General features: G+C 38.3%; 1 protein-coding gene across 1 annotated transcript in view; it reads right to left on the minus strand.

Annotated features, from left to right (window-relative positions):
* The window catches only part of KIF6 (kinesin family member 6), a 356,939-nt gene that overhangs the window by 268,922 nt on the left and 66,280 nt on the right, over positions 1-21,737 (minus strand). Inside the window, exons 4-5 of the mRNA XM_047796598.1 lie at positions 7,954-8,101; positions 2,397-2,506 (exon numbers count right to left, since the gene is read on the minus strand). Of these exons, the coding sequence (XP_047652554.1) occupies positions 2,397-2,506; positions 7,954-8,101 (258 nt within the window). The remainder of the gene's footprint in view (positions 1-2,396; positions 2,507-7,953; positions 8,102-21,737) is intronic.

Genomic DNA, 21,737 nt, shown 5'->3' on the forward strand with positions numbered 1-21,737 from the left:
GCACTGAGAACCACTACTAAGTGCTGGGAGGTGCAGAGACACAGAGTGAATTAAGGCACTGTCATTGCTCCAAGAGGCTTAAGGCTCTTTCCTAGCAGGACGGACAGTTAAGTATCTAAATCATTTGTCCTTTTGTGAAGAGGAGAAGAGCCACCAAGTAAATCCTATCCTATGAGGTCACTAAGCTTTGAAATCTAGACATTGGAGGTTGGATGGTTGAATTTGGGTTTGATCCCTGGCCTTGCTCAGTTAAGGGTCTGGCGTTGCCATAAGCTGTGGTGTAGGTCGCAGATGCGGCTCAGATCTGGTGTTGCTGTGGCTGTGATGTAGGCTGGCAGCTGCAGCTCTGAATTGACCCCTAGCCTGGGAACGTCCATATGCCATGGGTGAGAGCCTAAAAAGAAAAAAAAAATGTAATTCTATGCCCACGTTTTATAGACAAAGAGGTACCCAGAAAAGTGAAAAGTTAATCTAAGGTTGCAGGGTTGGGGATAGAACCCAAATTTCCTGACTTCCTCTATATTACACCACCTTTCTCAGAGCTCCAAGGACTTTTCTCATTCACAGCTAGGCTGCACCCGATTACATCAATTAGACTCAGACTCGCAGGGCTCATGCTGTTTTCCCTTTACATTCTCATCTTCAAATGTCTCCTTCATAGTTTCAATTTAACAGATTTTTTTTTTTAATTTTAAGAATTTATTTTGGCCCGGGTGCTAGAGAGACTACCAGCTCAGGTAAGGCATGCGTCCTACCCCTGAGGAGTTGGTTATAAATGTAAACATCTAGTGCTGGTTCTCACATATGTGAAACTCATCACTACCACCCACTCAAGTTTTCTAATGGAAATCAATGATGCCTTAATTCTCTAGGTCCTATGGTAAAATCTTGAAGCTATTTTTGCTATTCTGGCATGAAAGTGAGAGTGTCTGTTTTTTAATCCTTGTTCTACTGTTAACTGATTAATTCTGAAACCCTGGGCAAGTCCTACCTCCCTGAGCTTCCTCTCCTCAAGCAATAAAGTGAGTAGTGAACCAACCTACTGTGATTCACCTTCTTTGCAAAACCAATCAAGTCCAAGGGGCTAGGCATAATCAATTAATTTTCTTTTTCTTTTTTTTCTCCCTTTTAAAGACGCACTTGAGGCATATAGAAGTCCCCAGGCTATGGGTCAAATCAGAGCTGCAGCTGCCAGCCTACACCACAGCCACAGCATCTCAGCGTCTAGGCACATCCTCCCCCTACACCACAGCTCACGACAACGCCAGATCCTTAACCCACTGGATGAGGCCAGGGATCAAACCTGCATCCTCATGGATACTAGTCAGGTTCTTAACCCACTGAGCCACAATGGAAACTCCTGTCTTCTTCTTTTCTTTTTTTCTTTTCTCTTCTTTCCCCTTCCTTCCTTCCCTCTCTCCCTCCTCGTTCTTTCTTTCACATATCTCTCAGATTTCTCTCTCTTTTCCGTGTTCATCATAGCCAACCCCTTCATTTCTGGATTATTACTAAGCGAGCTTCCAACTCTTCGGTGTAAATGTGACTTTTTAAAATCAGTTTTAAGCAAGAGTTAGTCAGATGTATATAGGTCAGACTGGAGGCTAGAAAACTAATTAAGAAGCCTGTTAGAATAAAGATCAACCTCATACAAAAATGGCATTCAAATCCCTCAAAAGCTGGCTTCAGCTGGCTTAATATAAATCTTTAAATTGTTTTAGAATATTTGAAAAGAAAAATATTAAAATGCATTTTCTTGGCTCTACCAACATTCTGAAGATGTCTGGACAAAATCATATGAATTGTTACCAATAAATATATGTCTAATTTAGGCAAATACTCAAATGAGCAGCAAGTAATGCTGTGGACATGCCTGCAGAGTAACTTGCTCCATTAAGAAATAAGCTCTGAAAACTCTATGTATTCATGAAACAATCAGCACCAATCTGACCAAACTCATGTCAGTAGAGGAGCATTTAGGGAAAACTTAAAGTTTTATTTTCTCTCCTTCAGATTCTTTTATCACTGCCTGAAACCTAACTGGAATACTTTGTTCAGAGAAAGGCCACAGTTAGAGGAGTTAAAGGCGAGCGTGAAGTGGTACTGCCATAGCCCACCGATCCACTCAGCACCCACTCTCCAGAACATTAGCTGCAGTCTCTCCTTCCAACTCCAAAAGTGACTGTCTCAAGAAATGAGTTTCCAGCAGTTTTAGCCCCCATCACTACTGCCTATTTGTCATAACTGAATAAAAAAATCCACTATATTCTGAAAATATTCTGTTATCCAGTATTTGTTAATTGTGATTGAGACCAGAGACATAAAGAGTTTCAAAGAAAACAATTGAAGGGAACATCTGAAAGTAATTTTCCCCCATTCTTTGTTGTTCGGCTACTCACGGCAAATCTTCCAAACTGGAGGCTTCATGTCTTGGATCCAATAGATCATAACCACATTCATTGTAGATTTCCAAATAGGAAATGTGCGTTGTATATATTTTGCTGCTGTCCTGATTGGAAAGAAGAAAGACATCATTAAATGGCTATAAATCACGATGCAGCTTAGAGAAAAATGAACACATCACTAGTTTCCTTAGCGTTTCTCTCCTTTACTCTCTCGCTTTGTATGGTTTACATTTTCAGTTCGTGACACTTTTAAGTTGCCAGTTACCATATGCATGAAGCTTTCTTTCTTTCTTTCTTTCTTTTTTTTTTAATGGCCAACACCCATGATTACAAGCAACTTCAGTCTGTTATTTTTTATTGGTTCCACGTTATACATAAAAAGTCAATATACACTTAAAATGAGCCAATTTGGTTGCAGAACTGTATGACACGCCATTTTTACTTTCCAGACCAAAAAGAAAACAAACAAAAAAAGAACACAGAATTGCTACTTCGGTTTAAAAACTTGAGTATCAAAAGAGTTTCCATCTTTAATCATAATTCCCTTTTAACTTTCCTAAAATTCGAATTTCCAATGACAAATAGATAACAGACAACAAATAGATATGGAAAGTGAATTCCAGGGGACAGAAATAGTTCGGATCAATCAGGCAATATAGCAAGAGTGGACGCTAAATTTCCCTACTTATACCTTACCTGTTGGGTTAATTTTCCTTGCCCAAGTAGCAAAGTAGAGATATTCAGCCATTGGTTAGAGAGAGGTATTTTCTGCGGATCACTACTGAAATGCCATGATACAGGCAACAGTGTAAGTAGGGTAAAAGTCAAGGTGACTGGTCCCAGTCTTGGTTCTGCCAACAAACAGAAAGGACCCATTCTGTCTGAGACAGAATAAAATGGAATTTTTTTCAGGTCTCCAGAAAATTCCAAGCTCAGTTTTAATACAAACGATCAATGATAGCACTTCTTCTTGTTTCCCCTCAAAATACGAATGCTTCCATTTCTGCCAGCATTATAGTCCTGCTTCTAATAGGAGGAGAATATATTTGTGTCTTCTGGCAAGAGGGCTGGCAGATCGTCAGAGTGGATATTCACAGAAAGGATTCTTACCCATATCCAGGACAATCCATTTGACAGATGTTATTCAAAGAAGCAGAAGAGCAAGACACAGAAATGGGAGAGAGCAGTGGCCTGCAAATCCAAAGCCAGAATCCTAGTGCTCCTAGCTCTGAACCCCTACCATGCCAGGCACATCTCCACACCCATTAGAGTGAAGAACTTGGATAATGACTCCCCAGGTGTTCTTCAGGTTAAAGTTAAAATGATTCTCTGGCTCAAACAATCCAGATAAAGATACTGCCATTTTATACAAATGAAATAATACATGAACCATTAAGGCAGTTCCCAGCCAGCACAGGCTATAGTAAAACACTCAAGCTCTAGCTGGACTTCCATGTCCTGGTGTTCTGTGAAGGTAACATCATAGACTGACTTTCTACTGAGCAAATTTCTCCCAACCAGACACTGGAAAACCTGACACATGGTCCATCGATTATATCAGTATCCTCATTAGTAAAGGCATTGTATCGATGTGATTTGGGGAGGTATTGCTTGGATTAGGGCAGGAACCAGAGACTGCATGTACTAGACAGACTCTGAGGGGCCTGTGGTCTAATCCAGTCTTGCCTAAAATATTACTTAACATACTTGTGGGAAAAAGTGTTCCGTGATCAACATACATACTGTCCATCTCTGAAATATTCTCAGAGCAAGCTAAAGCCCATGGGGATCACTCAGCAGCATCCCGAGACCCTGTTTCAAGCAACGTTATTTCTAAAACTTATCTGAACATATCTGACACATCCCATAGATTATGGTTTGAGGTTTTAGCTACATTTATGAGCTCATCTTAGCATCAGGCAAATCTGGGTTTGACCACTAGATGTGCCTTTATAACTGAGTAATCTTGCACCCTTAACCTCAGCTGTTTAATCATGAAGTCAGGGATAATAACCGTCATTTTGAAGAACTGCTATGACAGAGAAATAATGTTCTGTATTTTATTTTATTTTGTCTTTTTTGTCTTTTTGTCTTTTTTTTAGGGCCACACCTGCGGCATATGGAGGTTCCCAGGCTAGAATCGGAGCTGCAGCCACCGGCCTACACCACAGCTCACAGCAACACCGGATCCTTAACCCACTGAACGAGGCCAGGGATCGAACCCGCAACCTTATGGTTCCCAGTCGGATTTGTTTCCGCTGCACCACAACAGGAACTCCAAGGTTCTGTATTTTAAATCCAACCAAAAATATGACCTACTAATAGACACCAATAAATAAATCACTGCAGTTGCTGATGTTATTGTTATTACTGTATTATTATGATTTCTAAAAGCCTGCACATAGAGAATTCAGTTTGTGAATATAAAAGGAAAGGAGAAGAAAGGCAAAAAGAACAGCCAACTTGTATGTTCATCTGCAGTAAAGAAAAACCCTCTTCTTTCAAAAACAAGAAGAAATAATAAAAAGTCAGGAAAATAGCAAGTTCCATTGCCCTGAGATGATAGGGATAATGCCTTTGGCTCCTCCGGCTTCTGCATTTGCTGGGCTTTTATTGGAATACACACTTAAAATTCACTGAACTATATGGCAGCTACCTTTCCTTATTACTCCCTTTTTCCTGTTTTGGATTGCCAGACTGTAATGTAACACACATGTTTCCTGCAGACAGCCTTTTCTCCTGCCCCCAAACAAGTATGCACCTCACAATACTCAAAAATAATGAGCAGCAATTTCTAAAAAGAATCAATTTTCTTCTTAAAAAAAGCTTTGCAAAATGTGCTCCTATCACACACACAGGCATTTTAGGATCTGGTGTGCACTCATTCTTAGCTAATCTTGGAATAAATACTTTGCATAAGTCAAATGTTTCCTTTGAGGATTCTGGAGAGCACCACGTGGCCTCTAAAGCAGTCCACTGGGGGTGTCTGAGTACCTGTCTGCATTTTTCAGCTCGACAAGGACGACATGCTTCACGAAAAACTGCAAAGCTGCCTCTGACTTGTTTCACCACAGTTCCGTCAGGATACAATGAATGTGCCGTGTGCCCCATCCTGTGAACCCGTTCGTTTACAAGGAGCTGTCCTGGCTATAAATTGGTCCGGTGGACTTTCCCCAGTCCAGGAAGTTATTTAGCATCATCAGAATGAAATGGGGTTTAGAGTCATGTCAATGGCAGACAGATAGAAGACAATGAACCCAACAGATGGTAGGTACTTGGGAGATATTTAGACTTTTAGAGCTGCATTTTGGTAACTAGAGATGAAATTTAAAAAGACACAAATATATTTTCTATTAGGAAAGAATGTGTTTATTCAGTTTAACTTAATCAGGGGAACTGACTTCATTTATTCCGAGTTTCAAAGGGTCCTTTGAAATTGGGTAGGAATCACTTGGCCAAATGCGTATACTTTGTGTGTGTATGTGTGCCACATGCATATTTATGTGTGTGTGTGTGTGTGTGTGTGTGTGTGTGTGTGTATGCCACATGCGTATATATGTGTGTGTATCTGTGTGTGTGTATATATGCTATATATATATATGTATGTGTGTGCGGCTGTGGTAATTAATGACTATCATGTTTTGAGCATCTACTATGTGCCAGGAATTGGACAATATCTTTAAATACGGTATATTCAACTCTCACAGCTACTCCACAGGCCTGAGACATTAAGGAACTGCCCAAGGCCACATGCTGTCCATAATGCGCTTTCTCAGAACTAGGTTGGCCACACCAACGTCAACGATCTTTCCAAGACAACGTCCTCACTCCCACGTTAGGCCTCAGCAACAAAAACTATGAGAAATTATACCCCCAGTTTGTGAAATCTGGGAACAAAACAAAGCAGCTAATGTCAGGAATAAAGGAGTAAACAAAAAGAAAGGATTTAGGTCCAACATATACACTACACTCAACCCTTTCTCCTCCGACTTTTCTGGCATGCAGAACTAGCATGTTTGCGCTAGTGAGAGATGGGCTGAACTAATGGGTAATTGCTACTTTATGGTGAAAATTAGAATTATGCAGATCTCAGCAGTTTCTTCTCATCTTTGCAACTCAAAATGCAAGTAGCATACAGTCAAGAAATTTTGGAAGGACTGTTACACTGACCTAGTTAGGACATCTGTTATAGAATTAATACAACCAAAGAATTGTTGGAACTAGTAGGGACGCTGGAAATCCTCTAGTATAATTCAGTGCCTACTTTCACAGAGGGGAGAACTGAAACCCAGAGAAGCTAAGTGACTCATTACATAGAATTTGTTTGTTTGTTTGTTCGTTTAGTCTTTTTAGGGCTGCACCCACCACATATGGAAGATCCCAGGCTAGGGGTTGAATCAGAGCTGCAGCTGCCAGCTTACACTACAGCCACAGAAACATCAGTTCCAAGCTGCGCCTGCAACCTACACCACAGCTCATGTCAACATTGGACCTTTAACCCATTGAGCGAGGCCAGGGATCGAACCCATGTCCTCGTGGATACTAATTGGGTTTGTTAACATTGAGGCACGGTGGAAAGTTGTTTAAATACAGCCAACAAAATAAAGGCAGTCAGATACAGAGGCAGGATATGTAGTGGTAAAAAAGCACTGAGTTTGGCTTCACACAGCCCTGAGATGGAACCTCCAAATCAACTACTTATCAGGACCCGGAGAAAGATATTTAACTCAAGACTCAGTTTTCCCAACTATAAAATGGGGATAGAGAAACCTACCTTGTTAGTTGTATTAAATGTTGATAAAGCAACAGACATTTGGAGCCACACAATAAATGATTCATATAATATAGACATGAAATTTCTCTTAATAATTTCTTTTTTCTTTTTTTAAGGCCACATCCATGACATATGGAGGTTCCAGACTAGGGGTCCAATTGGAGCTGCAGCCGAGCCACAGCAATGCCAGATCCAAGCCGCATCTGCGACCCACACCACAGCTCATGGCAACACTAGATCCTAACCCACTGAACGAGGCCAGGGATTGAATCTGAAACCTCATGGTTTCTAGTCGGATTCCTTTCCACTGAACCACGACGGGAACTCCATTAACAATAATATTAATTGCAATAGAATTTTCACTGTGGTAAATTCCTATGGGCTTCCATAAAAAGTGTGAAAAGGGTATAACCACATTATCCTATCCAGTAGCTAAAATAAAGGTCCATTTTGGCAAAAGGACATTCTTCAATTTCTTAATGAGAAATATAAGATATCCATTGGTAAAATGTGTTATTTGTTCTCTTAACCTCCATGGGTTTTATCAGCAGGAAGTAATTCCCTTTGAGCCTTGCTGAAGCAGCATCCCTTTAATGAGAAGCACCTTCTGGATTTCCACCTCTTCAGCAAAATCCCAAACTTCCCTTAAAGGTAAAGGCCAGCATATTACACACTATTTCCTCATTTAGGTACAATATAACAAAATGTCACATTTTCCACTGACAATTACATTTCTGCTGAATATATCAAACAAAAAATGAACTTAAAGCTTCATACCTTTTGTAATTGCTCAAAAATGTACGACAGCGTCCTTGGGATAATGCCTCTGTCACTATAGCGCTCTGCCCCACCGGTGATGGTGAAGGTCTTACCGCTGCCTGTCTGTCCATAGGCAAAGATGGTACCATTGTAACCTGCCAGGACGCTGCATAAAGAAATGGCACACTTTTAATCTCAAAATGGCTTACTATGATTGTAGTAAATGGCTAGGATTCTAACAGCAACTTGACTCAACACTACTGAAAGGACATTTATAGAAATATTTATATACATGGCTATCTGCCAGAAATTACTTTTTCATCTAGGAGTCTCAGCACATCAATACATTAAGAAAGGACCTGTAACTCAAATGGGATCCAGTCATCTTAAATTTTTTCTCTTTTTTAATTTGAATAAAATAGTTATTTTAGAATACATCTGACTCTTGAACAACAAGGTTTGGACTGTGTGGGTCCACACGTAAGTGGATTTTTTTCACTAAATACGTACTACAGTATTACATAATCCTCAGCTGGTTGAACCCACAGACGAGGTGGGATGACTGTAAAATACCTGGATTTTCAACTGTGAGAAGGGTTGGTACCCCAACCTCCACATTGCCTTGGGAGTGCAGTGTGGAGGGATATTCTTTTTATACCCAATTTTGGTGAGACTTTTTATCATGAAAGTATGTTGAATTCTGTTAAAATGCTTTTTCTGCACCTATTGAGATGATCATATGGTTTCTATCTTCTATTAATGTAGTGTGTCACATTTAGTGGTTTGCATATGTTGAATCATCCCTGCATTCCAGGGATAATTCTATTTGAACACAGTGTGTGATACTTATATTTTTTCTTTTTATGGCCACCGAAAGCTCCCAGGCTAGGGGTCTAATTGGGGCTGCAGCTGCCGGCTTATGCTACAGCCATAGCAACATCGGATCCAAACCTCATCTGTGACCTATACTACAGCTTGCAGCAATGCTGGATCCTTAACCCAGTGAGCAAGGCCAGGGATTGAACCTGCATCCTCATAGAGACAATATCAGGTCCTTAACTTGCTGAGCCACAAAAGGAACTCCTATTATATGATCCTATTAATGTGTTGTTGAATCAGTTTGCTAGTTTTTTTTTTTTTTTTTGGTCTTTTTGCTATTTCTTTGGGCCGCTTCCGCGGCACATGGAGGTTCCCAGGCTAGGGGTCTAATCGGAGCTGTAGCCGCTGGCCTACGCCAGAGCCACAGCAACGCGGGATCCGAGCCACATCTGCAACCTACACCACAGCTCACGGCAACGCCGGATCGTTAACCCACTGAGCAAGGGCAGGGACCGCACCCGCAACCTCATGGTTCCTAGTCGGATTCGTTAACCACTGCGCCACAACGGGAACTCCAGTTTGCTAGTATTTTGTTGAGAATTCTTGCATCTGTAGTCACTGGGGATACTAGTGTATAGTTTTTTTGTGGTGTCCTTAATCTGGCTTTGGTATCCGTGTAATGCTGGCCTTGTAAAATGAATTTGGAAATGTTTCCTCCTCTCCAATTTTTAAAGAAGAGTTTGAGAAGGATTGGTGTTAATTTTTAAATATTTGGTAGACTTCACCAGTGAAACCATCTGGTCCCAGGATTTTCTCTGTCGAAAGGTTTTGGATTACTGATTCAATTTCCTTATTGTTATTGGTCTGTTTAAAGTTTCTATTTTTTCATGATTCAACCTTGCTACATTGTATATTTCTAGAAAGTTCCTCTACATTATCCAGTTTGTTGACATATAAAAGTTCGTAACAGTCTCTTATGATCCTTTGTATTTCTGTGGTGTCAGCTGTTTTGCCTCGGCTTTCATTTCTGATTTTATTTGAGAATTCTTTTATTCTAGGCTAGCTAAAGGCTTGTCAATTTTTTTAAATCTTTTCAAAAACCAGCTTGTGATTTCATTGATGTTTTTCTATTGTTCTTCTGGTCTCTATATTGTTTTTTCTGCTCTGATCTCTGTTATTTCTCTCCTTCTTCAAACTTTGGGCTTAATTTATTCTTCTTTTTTCTAGTTCCTTGAGTTTCAAAGTTAGGTTATTTGTAATCTTTATTTTTAAAATATAGATATTTTTAGTCATAAACTACTCTCTTAGAACTACTTTTGCTGCATCTCACTAACTTTTAGTATGTTGTATTCCCATTTATGCTCATTATTTTTTAATTTCTCTTTTGATTTCTTCTTTAACTTACTGGTTATTCAGGAGTGTGTTGCTTAATTTCCACACATCTGTGAATTTTCCAGTTTTCCTTTTGTTACTGATTTCAAGTTTCAGGCCATTGTGGTTAGAAAAGATATTTGGTAATTAATTTTCTGAGATAAGACTAAGGTTTGTTTTGTCACCTAATATATGACCTATATTAGAGAATGTTCTGTGTGTGCATAAGAAGAATGTGTATTCTGCTGCTGTTAGCAGAAATGTTCTATGTAGGTCTGGTAGGTCCATTTGATCTAAGATATAGTTCACAACCAATGTTTTCCTATTGATTTCCCATCTGATTATTGATTGTTGAAAAAGAGCTATTGGATTCCACTGCTATTATTGTATTGTCTAATTATATTTTCACATCTCTACTTCCTTAATATATTAGGTGCTCTGATGTTGGATGCATATATATTTATAATTATTATATACTCATGATGAATTGACTCCTTCATAATTATGACAATTTTTGTCTCATTAAAATTTTTGATATAAAGCTATTTTGTCCAATATAAGTAGAATATTCTCGCTTTCCGCAGGTTTCATTTGTGTGAAATATATTTTTCCATCCCTTCATTTGAGGTCTATGTATGTTCTTAAAGCTGAAGTGAGTCTCTTATAGGCAATATATAGTTGGGTCTTGTTTTTTATTTTGTTTAATTAATTAATTTATTTTTGTCTTTTTGCCTTTTCTAGGACTGCTCCCGTGGCATATGGAGATTCCCAGGCTAGGGGTCTAATCGGAGCCGTAGCCACCGGCCTATGTCAGAGCCACAGCAACACGGGATCCGAGCCGCGTCTACAACCTACACCACAGCTCACGGCAACACCAGATCCCCAACCCACTGAGCAAGGCCAGGGATCGAATCCGGAACCTCATGGTTTCTAGTCGGATTCGTTAACCACTGTGCCACAATGGGAACTCCTGGGTCTTGTTTTTTAATCCGTTCAGCCACTCTATCTTTTTGATTGGAGAATTTAATCCATTAACATTTAAAGTAATTACTGACAGGTACAGATTTACTAATGTCATCTTATTCATTGCTTTTTGGCTGTTTTGTATTTCCTATGTTCCTTTCTCCCTCTTCTCCTATCTTTCCTTGTAAATTGATGATTTTCCACATGGTATGCTTAGATTCACTTTTCTTTATCTTTTATGTATCTCCTGTAGGCTTTTGCTTTGTGGTTACTATGAGGATTACATAAAATATCTTCAAGATTTAGCAGTTTATTTTAAGCTGCTAACAGCTTAAATTTGATCACATATAAAAATTCTGCCCATTTACTCCTTGTTTCATATGTTATGTTTTTTGATGTCATACCTTTTTTTGTATTGTGTATTCATTAACAAGATATTATAGCTATAGTTATTTTAAATATTTTTGTCCTTTAAACTACTAGAGTTAAGCAATTAACACATCACTGTATTACAGTATTTGACTATATGCTTTGAATTTGACTATATACTTACTTTTACCAGTATGTTTTATATTTGCATATGTTTCCATGTCACTAATTAGTATCTTATCACTTCAACTTGAAGAACTCCTTTCATCATTTCTTGTAAGCAGGCCTAGTGGTGATGAACTCCCTCAGCTTTTGTTTATTTAGAAATGTCTTTATTTCTCCCTCATTTCTGAAAAATAACTTTGCCAGTAAAGTATTCTTGGTTGGTAGGTTTTTTTGTTTTTTTTTTTTCTTTCAACGCTTTTATACATCATCCCTCTCTCTCCTCAGCTGCAAAGTTTCTGCTAAGAAATCTGCTGATAGATTCATGGCATTTCCCTTACTGTGAGGAATTTTTTTTCTTAGTTCGTTAAAATTTTTATCTTTGTCTTTGATTTTTAGATAGTTTTATTTTAATGCATCTTGGATAAGATCATTTTGGCCTGAAATTTTGTGGTGACCTATAAGCTCCATAAACATGGATATCCAAATCCCTCCCCCAATTTGAGAATTCTTAGCCATTATTTCTTTAAACAAGCTTCTACCAATTTATCTGCTCTCTTCTCCTTCTGGGACTTTAATAATGAATAGATTGTTCCTTTTAATGGTATCCCATAATTCATGTAGGTTTTCTTCACTGTTTTTCATTCTTCTTTATTTTTTATCTCCTCTAACTCAATGATTTCTAATGACTTGTTTCTAGTTAATGAATTCTTGCTTCTGCTTGGTTGAGTCTGCTATTGAAGCTTTCTAATGAAACTTCAATCCAGTCATTGTATTCTTTGATCCTAGGATTTTTCTTTATTCTTTAAATGTTTTTTATTTTTTTGTTGAACTTCTCATTTTGTTCATGCATTATTTTCCCAATTTCATTTAGTTGTCTATCTTTGTTTTCTTGTAGTTAACTGAATTTCTTTAAGAGGATTATTCTGAATGTTTTATCAGAAAGCTTTTAGGTCTCTATTTCTTTAGGGCCAGTCATTGGAGCTTTATTAGTTTCCTTTGGTGATGGTGATGTCATGCCTGTGTGGGTGAACTTGGATCCTGGGTCCACAGAAGCTGACCAGACACTGCAGATCACTGATGTTGATCTGGCAGCTGATTCCATAGGAGCCCATCAAGAGTTGGATGTACTTGGAGCCTTATTTCACAGGAGATGTCCTGGAGGCTGGGTTTATAGGATCTTGCCTGCTATGGGCAGCCTAGAGACTTAGGCCAGGGGAGCTGGATTATTACAGAATATTTATGTTCAACAGAATTTGTCACCAACAAGATAGCAATATCCCATTATCAATGCCATTTAGATATATATTTCTGAGCCATAAGTGCTCTAAATAAATGAAGACTATGACTTTAAGTAACAAATATTAAATATTTTTTGATTTTTGATAGAAAATGTTCTAAAATAGATTAGGCATTCCTGTCTTGAAAAGAAAAAGGTACAGAGAACATATTAATTAGCATTTTCATTTTGACCTTGCTAAAACCTATGACAAGTGAGTACTATAGAGTGATACACTGAAATGCGTTGATTGCTATATTTACTTTTTTAACTTAAATATTCTTTCTTTCTACCAGTTGTCCTAGTATACTATCCTTTAATATATGCTCTCTCTCTCCTTTCATCTGCAGTGGGATAGAAAACCAAATGGCAAAGCTTCATAGAATTCCATATAGATTTTTTTAATGTAGGCTCTACTTATATATACTCCATGGCTATTTATTTATTACACCATTACAATAAAAAACTAAATAACAAAATAAAAACAGATAAAAATATATCTATAGTTTCTCTCTGTAGAGGATCCTCATCCCAACTCAATCTGCCCCCTCTCCATTGGGCACTGGGAAATTTCACATGCTTCTAGTCTCAACTGTCCTAAAGGAAAATACTAATTAAAAATAAAGAAAAAGATGATGGGGTCAGGACCTTTCAAACCTTACATCTCCATAAGAATAATGAGAGCAGTAGCAAATATAGTCAAAATCAACTTTTTAGAACCCTAGAAGTTATGCCAAGGCTCAAAACAGACCAGGAGTGCTTTCTCAAGAAAAACGGCTGAAGCTCAGGAAGAACAGTGAGCTTTTTGGTGTTTTAATTTAATTGTTCCCACTCCTCCTTCCCAACTCTATGGTAGCCTTGAAAAACAACAGCCTTGCAACTATAGTAAGTGTGACTGTGCAGACTAGCATCCAGGAGACTAGCAACAATTGAAATGCAGTACAGGCTTGGAGCTCCCCAAAAAGTCCAAAGAAATGTATTTCTCTGAGATGTCTGGAAGCTCCTGGGAAAAGTCCCAATTACAGCACTTGTCTTTGTTTGACATGACTCATAATTCAATCAATACAGATAGCCCTCTCCCCATGATGTCTAATGAAAAAAAAAATCAGAAGTATTTTACATCACAGTTGCCCTAGGCTGCAATGATAGGATGAACAAAAGCTTATAATAAAAACTCATGAAATGATATGTCTATAACGAGCTTTGAAAAGTTAGGACATATTGCTGGGACTCTAGAAGGCCACACACACATGCAGGGCTATGTTTGTGCCCAGGGAAGACCCAAGAATGTCCTTATATCTCACCTCTGGCTGCCCTTGAAGCTCCGCACAAGCCTAAAGGGAAAGCTAAGGCAGAGTTGTAAACTTCTAGAACATTGAAGGGGTGCCCCAACACATACACAGAACCCTTCAAAAAAGACCTAAAGACTGACTGGTTGAAGGCATTCAAGGACATCTCTTCTAATCATTTACTGATGACTAAGCAATGAGCAGGGATTTCAGAGGCTGCATACAACAAAGAATACAGACGTTACAAATTAGCCCAGAAAATTCACTAAACAAACAAACCAGTTAGAGCAACAATAACAAACAATAATAACAAACCCTAGGGAGGGTGGCAATCTGATTTCCAGAGCTGTCATTTTATATTACTTAAAATGCCCAGTTTTCCAACCAAAAAAAAATTGAGACACACAAAGAAACAAAGTATTTCCCATACACAAGAAATAAAATGTTTACTAAAAACAGTCCTTGAGGAAACACAGACTATGGCTTACTACCTAGATAAATAATTTAGTTATTATAAATATGTTCAGAGAAAAAAGTAAAGCATGTTTAAAAAAATTAAAGAAAGTATGAGAAAAGGAGGAGTTCCCGTCGTGGTGCAGTGGTTAACAAATCCGACTAGGAACCATGAGGTTGCGGGTTCAGTCCCTGCCCTTGCTCAGTGGGTTATGATCCGGCGTTGCCATGAGCTGTGGTGTAGGTTGCAGACATGGCTCAGATCCTGCATTGCTGTGGCTCTGGCGTAGTCCAGTGGCTACAGCTCTGATTAAACCCCTAGCCTGGGAACCTCCATATGCCACAGGAGCGGCCCAAGAAATAGCAAAAAGACAAAAAAAAAAGAAAGTATGAGAATGATATCTCATATAAAAAAGAATATTAATAAAAAAGAAAAAAATTAAGGAACCAAACAGAAATTCTGCAGTTGAAAATTAAGATAACCAATTTTTTTTTAAAAAAAATCCACTACAACAGCACATTTGATTTGATATAAGAAAGAATCAGTAAACTTCAGGATAAATCCATTGAGATTATCCTGTCTGAGGAACAGCAATTTAAAAGAATGAAGAAAAATAATCAGAAACTTAAGAGATCAAAATTATGGGAGTCTCAGATGGAGAGGGGAGAAACATTTGAATGGAAAAGATTAAGCAAAGAATCTCAATATATTACAAGTAGGACAAACTCAAAGAAATCCAAACCTAGACACATCAAAATCAAGCTGTCTAAAGACAAAGCAATTCTTAAAAGTGGCAAAAGAAAAGTGAATGATTACCTACAAGGAATCCTCAGTAAGGGTAACAACGGATTTTTCAATATGAATGATGGAAGCCAGAAGGCAATGGAACAAGATATTCAAAATGTCAAAAGGCTAGTTTGGACATCCTTGAGAAACTGACAAGCTTCTCTTAAAATTTATATTTCAGTTTTGTTTTCAGATTGGTCATTGCTACTGTGTAGAAATACAAGGGATTTTTTGCTATATAGAAAAAGAATCTGAAAAAGAATGGATATGTGTGTAGATATAACTAAACCACTTTGCTGTACAGCAGAAATTAGCATAATATTGTAAATCAAGTATACTCAAGAAATTTTTTTAAATGAAAAAGAAATAAATACAAGTGTTTTTTGGTATATAGATCCTGTATCCTGCAACCTTGCTGAACTTACTTATTACTTATATTCATTTTATAGAGATTCCTTGGGATTTTCTATATACACTATCATTTCATCTAAAGATATACATTTATTTCTTCATTTCAAATCTAGATATATTTTATTTCATTTTTTACTTAGATGCACTGGCTAGTTTGTTAGTCACAAATTCTCTCAGTTTTTTGTGTATCTGGGAATGCCTTAATTTCACCTTTATTTTTGAAGAATGAGTTTTGAAGCTATAGAATTCTCTATTTGCATAGCTGTTTTTTGTTTTATTTTTATTTTATTTTATTGATCTCTCAGTATTCTTTTTTTAAATTGAAGTACAGTTGAGTTACAATGTTGTATTAGTTTCTAATGTATGGGAAAGTGATTCAGATACTTTCTCATTATAGGTTATTACAAGATATTGGATATAGTTCCCTGTGCTATACAGTATGACCCTGATGTTTTTCTCTTTTATATATAGTCACTTGTACTTGCTAATCCCAAACTCCTCATTTATCCCTCTCCCCCTTTCCCCTTTGGTAACCATAAGTTTCTCTTCTATATCTGTGAATTCATTTCTGTTTTGTAAATAAGTTCATTTGTGTTATTTTTAAAAATCCCACAATTGTCTTTCTAATATAATACTTGACTTTATCTGTCTGACTTATTTTACTTAATATGACAATCTCTAGGTCCATCCATGTTGCTGTAAGTGGTTACTTAATTACTTTTTATGGCTAAGTCACATTACATTGTGTGTACACACACACACACACACACACACACACACACACCCCATCTTCTTTATCCATTCATCTGTCTATGGACATTTAAGTTGCTTCCATGTCTTGGCTATTGTCAATAGTGCTGCTATGAACACTGGGGTGCATGTATCTTTTCAAATTAGAGTTTCCATCTGTTTTGGATATATGCCCAGGAGTAAGATTGCTGGATCATATAGTAACTATATTTTTAGTTTCTTAAGGAACCTCCATATTGTTTTCCATGGTGATTGCACCAATTTACAGCCTCATCAGTAGTCGTATTTTTTAAAGACAGAAAGAGAAAATAGTAATTAATAAACATAATGAAAAGCAAATGATGAATTTCAGCAACAAATAATGGGATACACATTTTTGGTAAGAAATATTTCTGAACTTCCTAAAACCAATACGGCAGGCTACTGATGAATTCACCCTAGCTAGAGAGAGTCCTGATTTATGTAAATGTATCAATGCCTTGTAAACCAAAGTTCAATGATCAGATGAAAGTTCCCTTGTAGAAATCCTCTTCTTCTTTTTGAAAAATGCATTTTCCCTAGAAATTTAAATTACGAAGCTAGTATTTTTTGTCATTTCTTATCTTCCAATATTTGCATGAATAAAACAAAAATAAAGCTTCTCCCTTCTTGCAGATTATGAAGTGGAGTATTATTCCACACACATCACATTTACATACTAGAAAAAAATACAATCCATTTTAGTTTAGTTTTTCACTTTTATTACTCTTTGTTTAACTAGATCCCAACTAGAAGAAAGCTGTCTAGAAGTGTCTGCATAAAGTGAGACTTCACTTTGTTTAACTAGATGAGGAGGCGTAAAGAATCTCCTTATACAGCATCTAAATCAAAGTAACCAGTAACACACTACTACTGAAATAATAATTTAGTTCACTGAAGAAAACAAATGATATTAGAGTCCCTCAAATTTAGAGAGATAAGCAGAGTTGAAAACAACACCAACAAAGTAATAGGATCATGGATTTTGTAATTGGTTTTCATTAGAGGTTTTCTAACTACTTTTTGTTCAATAGAAGAATCCCTTCAAAGGTGTTTCTGAAAAATAGATACCTGAACTAGGCTTAAACAGCTTCAGGAGCAGGATGGAAACAGAATCTGGGTGGGGAATGCCTTGATTTTTGAGGAGAGAGGGGCAGATGATTAAACAATCATGAAGTTGAGCCTTAGAAAAATTAATAATCCCAGAAAAATACATATTTCATTATTTAAAAGACTTTTTTTTTGGTCTTTTGTCTTTTCAGGGCCGCACCTGCAGCATATGGAGGTTCCCAGGCTAGGGGCTGAATCAAAGCTGTAGCTGCCAGCCTACACCACAGCCCCAGCAACATAGGATCCAAGCAGTGTCTGAGATCTACACCACAGCTCACAGCAACACCAAATCCTTGACCCACTGAGCAAAGCCACGGATCGAACCCACGTCCACATGGATACCAGTTGGGTTCGTTAACCACTGAGCCACAGCGGGTACTCCCCAAAAAAACCTTTTTATCAGAACAAATCAAATTAGTTCACCAGAAAACACCAACAAACCTGTTAGTACTAGGAGCAGATTTTTTTTTAGCAAATAGAAATTATATGTCAATAAGACTATTCTGGACCAGAATTATCAAAATTAACACCCATTGTGTGTGTGTGTACAGCATATATATATATATATATCATATATATATAGTTAGGCTATTACTTCCTCTTGATTCTTCACATAGTTCTAAGAGGGTGAGTAGCTAAATTCACCATATACATATATATATATATATAAATTTTTTTTTTGGCTTTTTGGGCCGCATCTACAGTTTCTAGAAGTTCAAGTGGAGCTGCAGCTGCCAGCCATAGCAACACCACATCTGAGCCACGTCTGCAACCTACACCACAATTCATGGCAATGCTGGATCCTTAACCCACTGAACGAGGCCAGGGATTTAACCCGCATCTTCATGGATATTAGTCGGGTTTGTTACTGCTGAGCCATGATGGGAACTCCTGAAATTCACTAATTTTTATTTGTTTTTGAGTCAGGACAATTCATTTCTGTCCACTGCAGTCTTTCTCCCTGAAAAAAGTTCTGTAGAAGTGTCCCCAAGCAGCACTTTGATGCAGCCCATTGCCTTTTATAGAGAAGATGACAACCAACTCAATTATTTCACTTTCAGAATATTTCTGCATGCATAATTCAGCAGCTTGAATCTTTTTTTTTTTTTTGTCTTTTTGCTATTTCTTGGGCCGCTCCTGCGGCATATGGAGGTTCCCAGGCTAGGGGTCTAATCGGAGCTGTAGCCGCCGGCCTATGCCAGAGCCACAGCAATGCAGGATCCGAGCCGCGTCTGCGACCTACACCACAGCTCATGGCAACGCCGGATCCTTACCCCACTGAGCAAGGCCAGGGATCGAACCCGCAACCTCATGGTTCCTAGTCGGATTCGTTAACCACTGCGCCAAGACGGAAACTCCAGCAGCTTGAATCTTTAAGAGGAATTTGAACCCAAGAGAGCAGCAACTCACAATTAACTCAACTCAGTCTTGCCATAAATAAAAATAGTCTTCCCATTGGTTAAGCCAAATGAACATGTAACTTGTCAACTTTCCAGCAAATTTTGGTCATGAGGCATTCCCAGAGAAGGAGGGATGGTAAAAAGGGAGGGGTTGTGTACCCTTTGGGGAAACTTGAGAAGGCAGTAGATTTGGAGAGCTAAATTTTTCTGTCCAGCAAGCTTTCTTAGTCCCTCTTTTTTGGGTAATAACCCCCCAGCCACCCCCATTCCACTCTTCAGGCTCATGAGGAACAGCCAGGTGTGTGGGGCACATGACTCAGGCCTGGCTCATCACATCAGCACATTCCATTATGGTCCCCCCAGGCCCCAACCCCTGCCCTGTCTGTAACAGCTACTCTCCCAAGAGGGTGATGATATGCCTCAAGCAGAGCAAATAAGAGTCCCTCCCATATAAATTTTGAGAGGACCAAAGCTTTCTTTTTGCTGGGGGTCCTTGAACCATGGCTGCTAGAGGCCATGTCTCCAGCCCTTCTGCATAGGGAGGAAGGGCCAAGCACAGTCCAACAGTTGGGGCAGGAACCCTGGCCTCATCAAGTACCTAGGTCAAGTAGCAAAAACCCTGATTTTTTGCAGCACCCCTCTTCAATACCCTGAGATAACCCAGTTATGTGAGCAAGGAAATCCTCTTTTCTTTGGGTTGGCATTCTATCATATGCAACCAAAAGAGCCCCAAAAATTTCTAGAATGATCTGAAAAACATATTTTGTACCTTGGTTTAGACCAAAGGTCTCAAACTGGTAGTAAATCTCGCCTCCAGGCATATTTATTTACACTTATCTAAATGTGAGTGCCTTTATTTTTTTCATTCTTAAAAATTTTTTTGAAGTATAATTGATTTGCAATGCTGTGCTCATTTCTGCTATACAGCAAAGTGATTCAGTTATACATATGCACATATCCTTTCCCATACAGGTTATCAGAGAATACTGAGTAGAGGTCTATGTGCTATACAGCAGGTCCCTGTTGACCATCCATTCCATATACAATAGTGTACACATGCTAATCACTCCTAATCCCTCCCTCCCTCCCACCTTTCCCCTTTGGTAACCATAAGTCTGTTTTCAAAGTCTGTGAGTCTGTTTCTATAAATAAATTCATTTGTATCATTTTTAAAGATTCTACCATATGATCCCGCAATCCCACTCCTGGATATATATCCAGAGAAAACCATGATTTGAAAAGATACATGCACCCCAGTGTTCACTGCAGCACTATTTACAACAGCCAAGACATGGAGGCAACCTAAACATCCACTGACAGATGAATGGATAAAGAAGGTGTGGTACATATATACAATGGAGTATTACTCAGCCATAAAAAAGAACCAAATAATGCCATTTGTAGCAATGTGGATATGGACCTAGAGATTATCATACTAAGTTAAATAAGTCAGGCAGAGAAATACAAATATCATATGCTATCGCATATTATATGTGTAATCTAAATGATGCAAGAGAATGCCTTTATGTGGGACATGTGTTCTCCAGTTTGCCACAGTCCCCAAATTCCCTGTTGTCTTAGACTCAGATGTTTCCCAAATGTATGATACAAACCGAGACCTGAAGGCAGGGCTGCATCACTGCACAGCAGTGGAGTGCCTTCCACAGCATGGTCCCTGTGAATGCTGCACCCCCCCCAGAGCTGCATGGTGCTGTCATCCCTGTTGACTGCACTGAATCATGCCCTTTTGAGTTAGGTAACAAGGAAGTAAAAGGCATGTAAGCTTAATTGCCCTGGTTTAGAGAGCAGCCTCTCAAAAGCATATTCTGGCAAGATTATTCTAAGGTCTTGAGAGATCCACTTGTATGATGTATTGAGCTAGCTGTGAATCCCATTAGAGAAATAGAATGGGTTAAATGGCTAACCTCGGTTGACCTAAATCAAATCATAAGTTATTTTTTGAAAAGGAATATCCAAGGCAAGGATATCTAGATTAAAAACAATTAACCTATACAACCAAAATGTGTTTTTGTCAGAAAAATAAAACTGCAAATGTAGAGTAAGTGGTAATTGATACACTTGGGGTCATCATTTAAAGCTTTTTATGAGTGCCTGTGGTTATTGGACTCGAGTCACAAATAAGAAACTCACAGGCCAAATTTAGTCAAAAGAGCATTTTGTTTGTCCAGCACTATGTTTTTTTTTTTTTTAACCTAATTTAATCTGAATGCCCTCAGTCCCCAGGACCTGTGAGCCCCAGTTCAGGCACAGATACCACAACTCCCCATTGTCCTCACTGGCTTATTTCACATTAGCTGCCTGCCCTCTATGGAATTTTGAGCTTTGCAACTCCTGGTAAAAAGTAACTCAGATAAATGCTAAGAGAGCAACATGGTGATTTTTTTGTAAAGTAAAGTAAACTAAACTAAACTTAAATATAAGAATGATATGAGGATAGAAAATTCTTTTGGATTTTGAAATGTCATAGGCAAACCCTCTCACACCATTAACCACTTGAGAAACAGACGAGATCTCTCTCCCACCATCGCTCACATTTCCTAGGTTTTAAAATGTGAAGGAAAAAAAGAAGTTGGGTGCTTTCTTCTCAAACAGTCACTTTG

Source organism: Phacochoerus africanus, chromosome 9 (genome assembly GCF_016906955.1).
Source record: "Phacochoerus africanus isolate WHEZ1 chromosome 9, ROS_Pafr_v1, whole genome shotgun sequence".
In the NCBI taxonomy this organism is placed as follows: domain Eukaryota; kingdom Metazoa; phylum Chordata; class Mammalia; order Artiodactyla; family Suidae; genus Phacochoerus; species Phacochoerus africanus.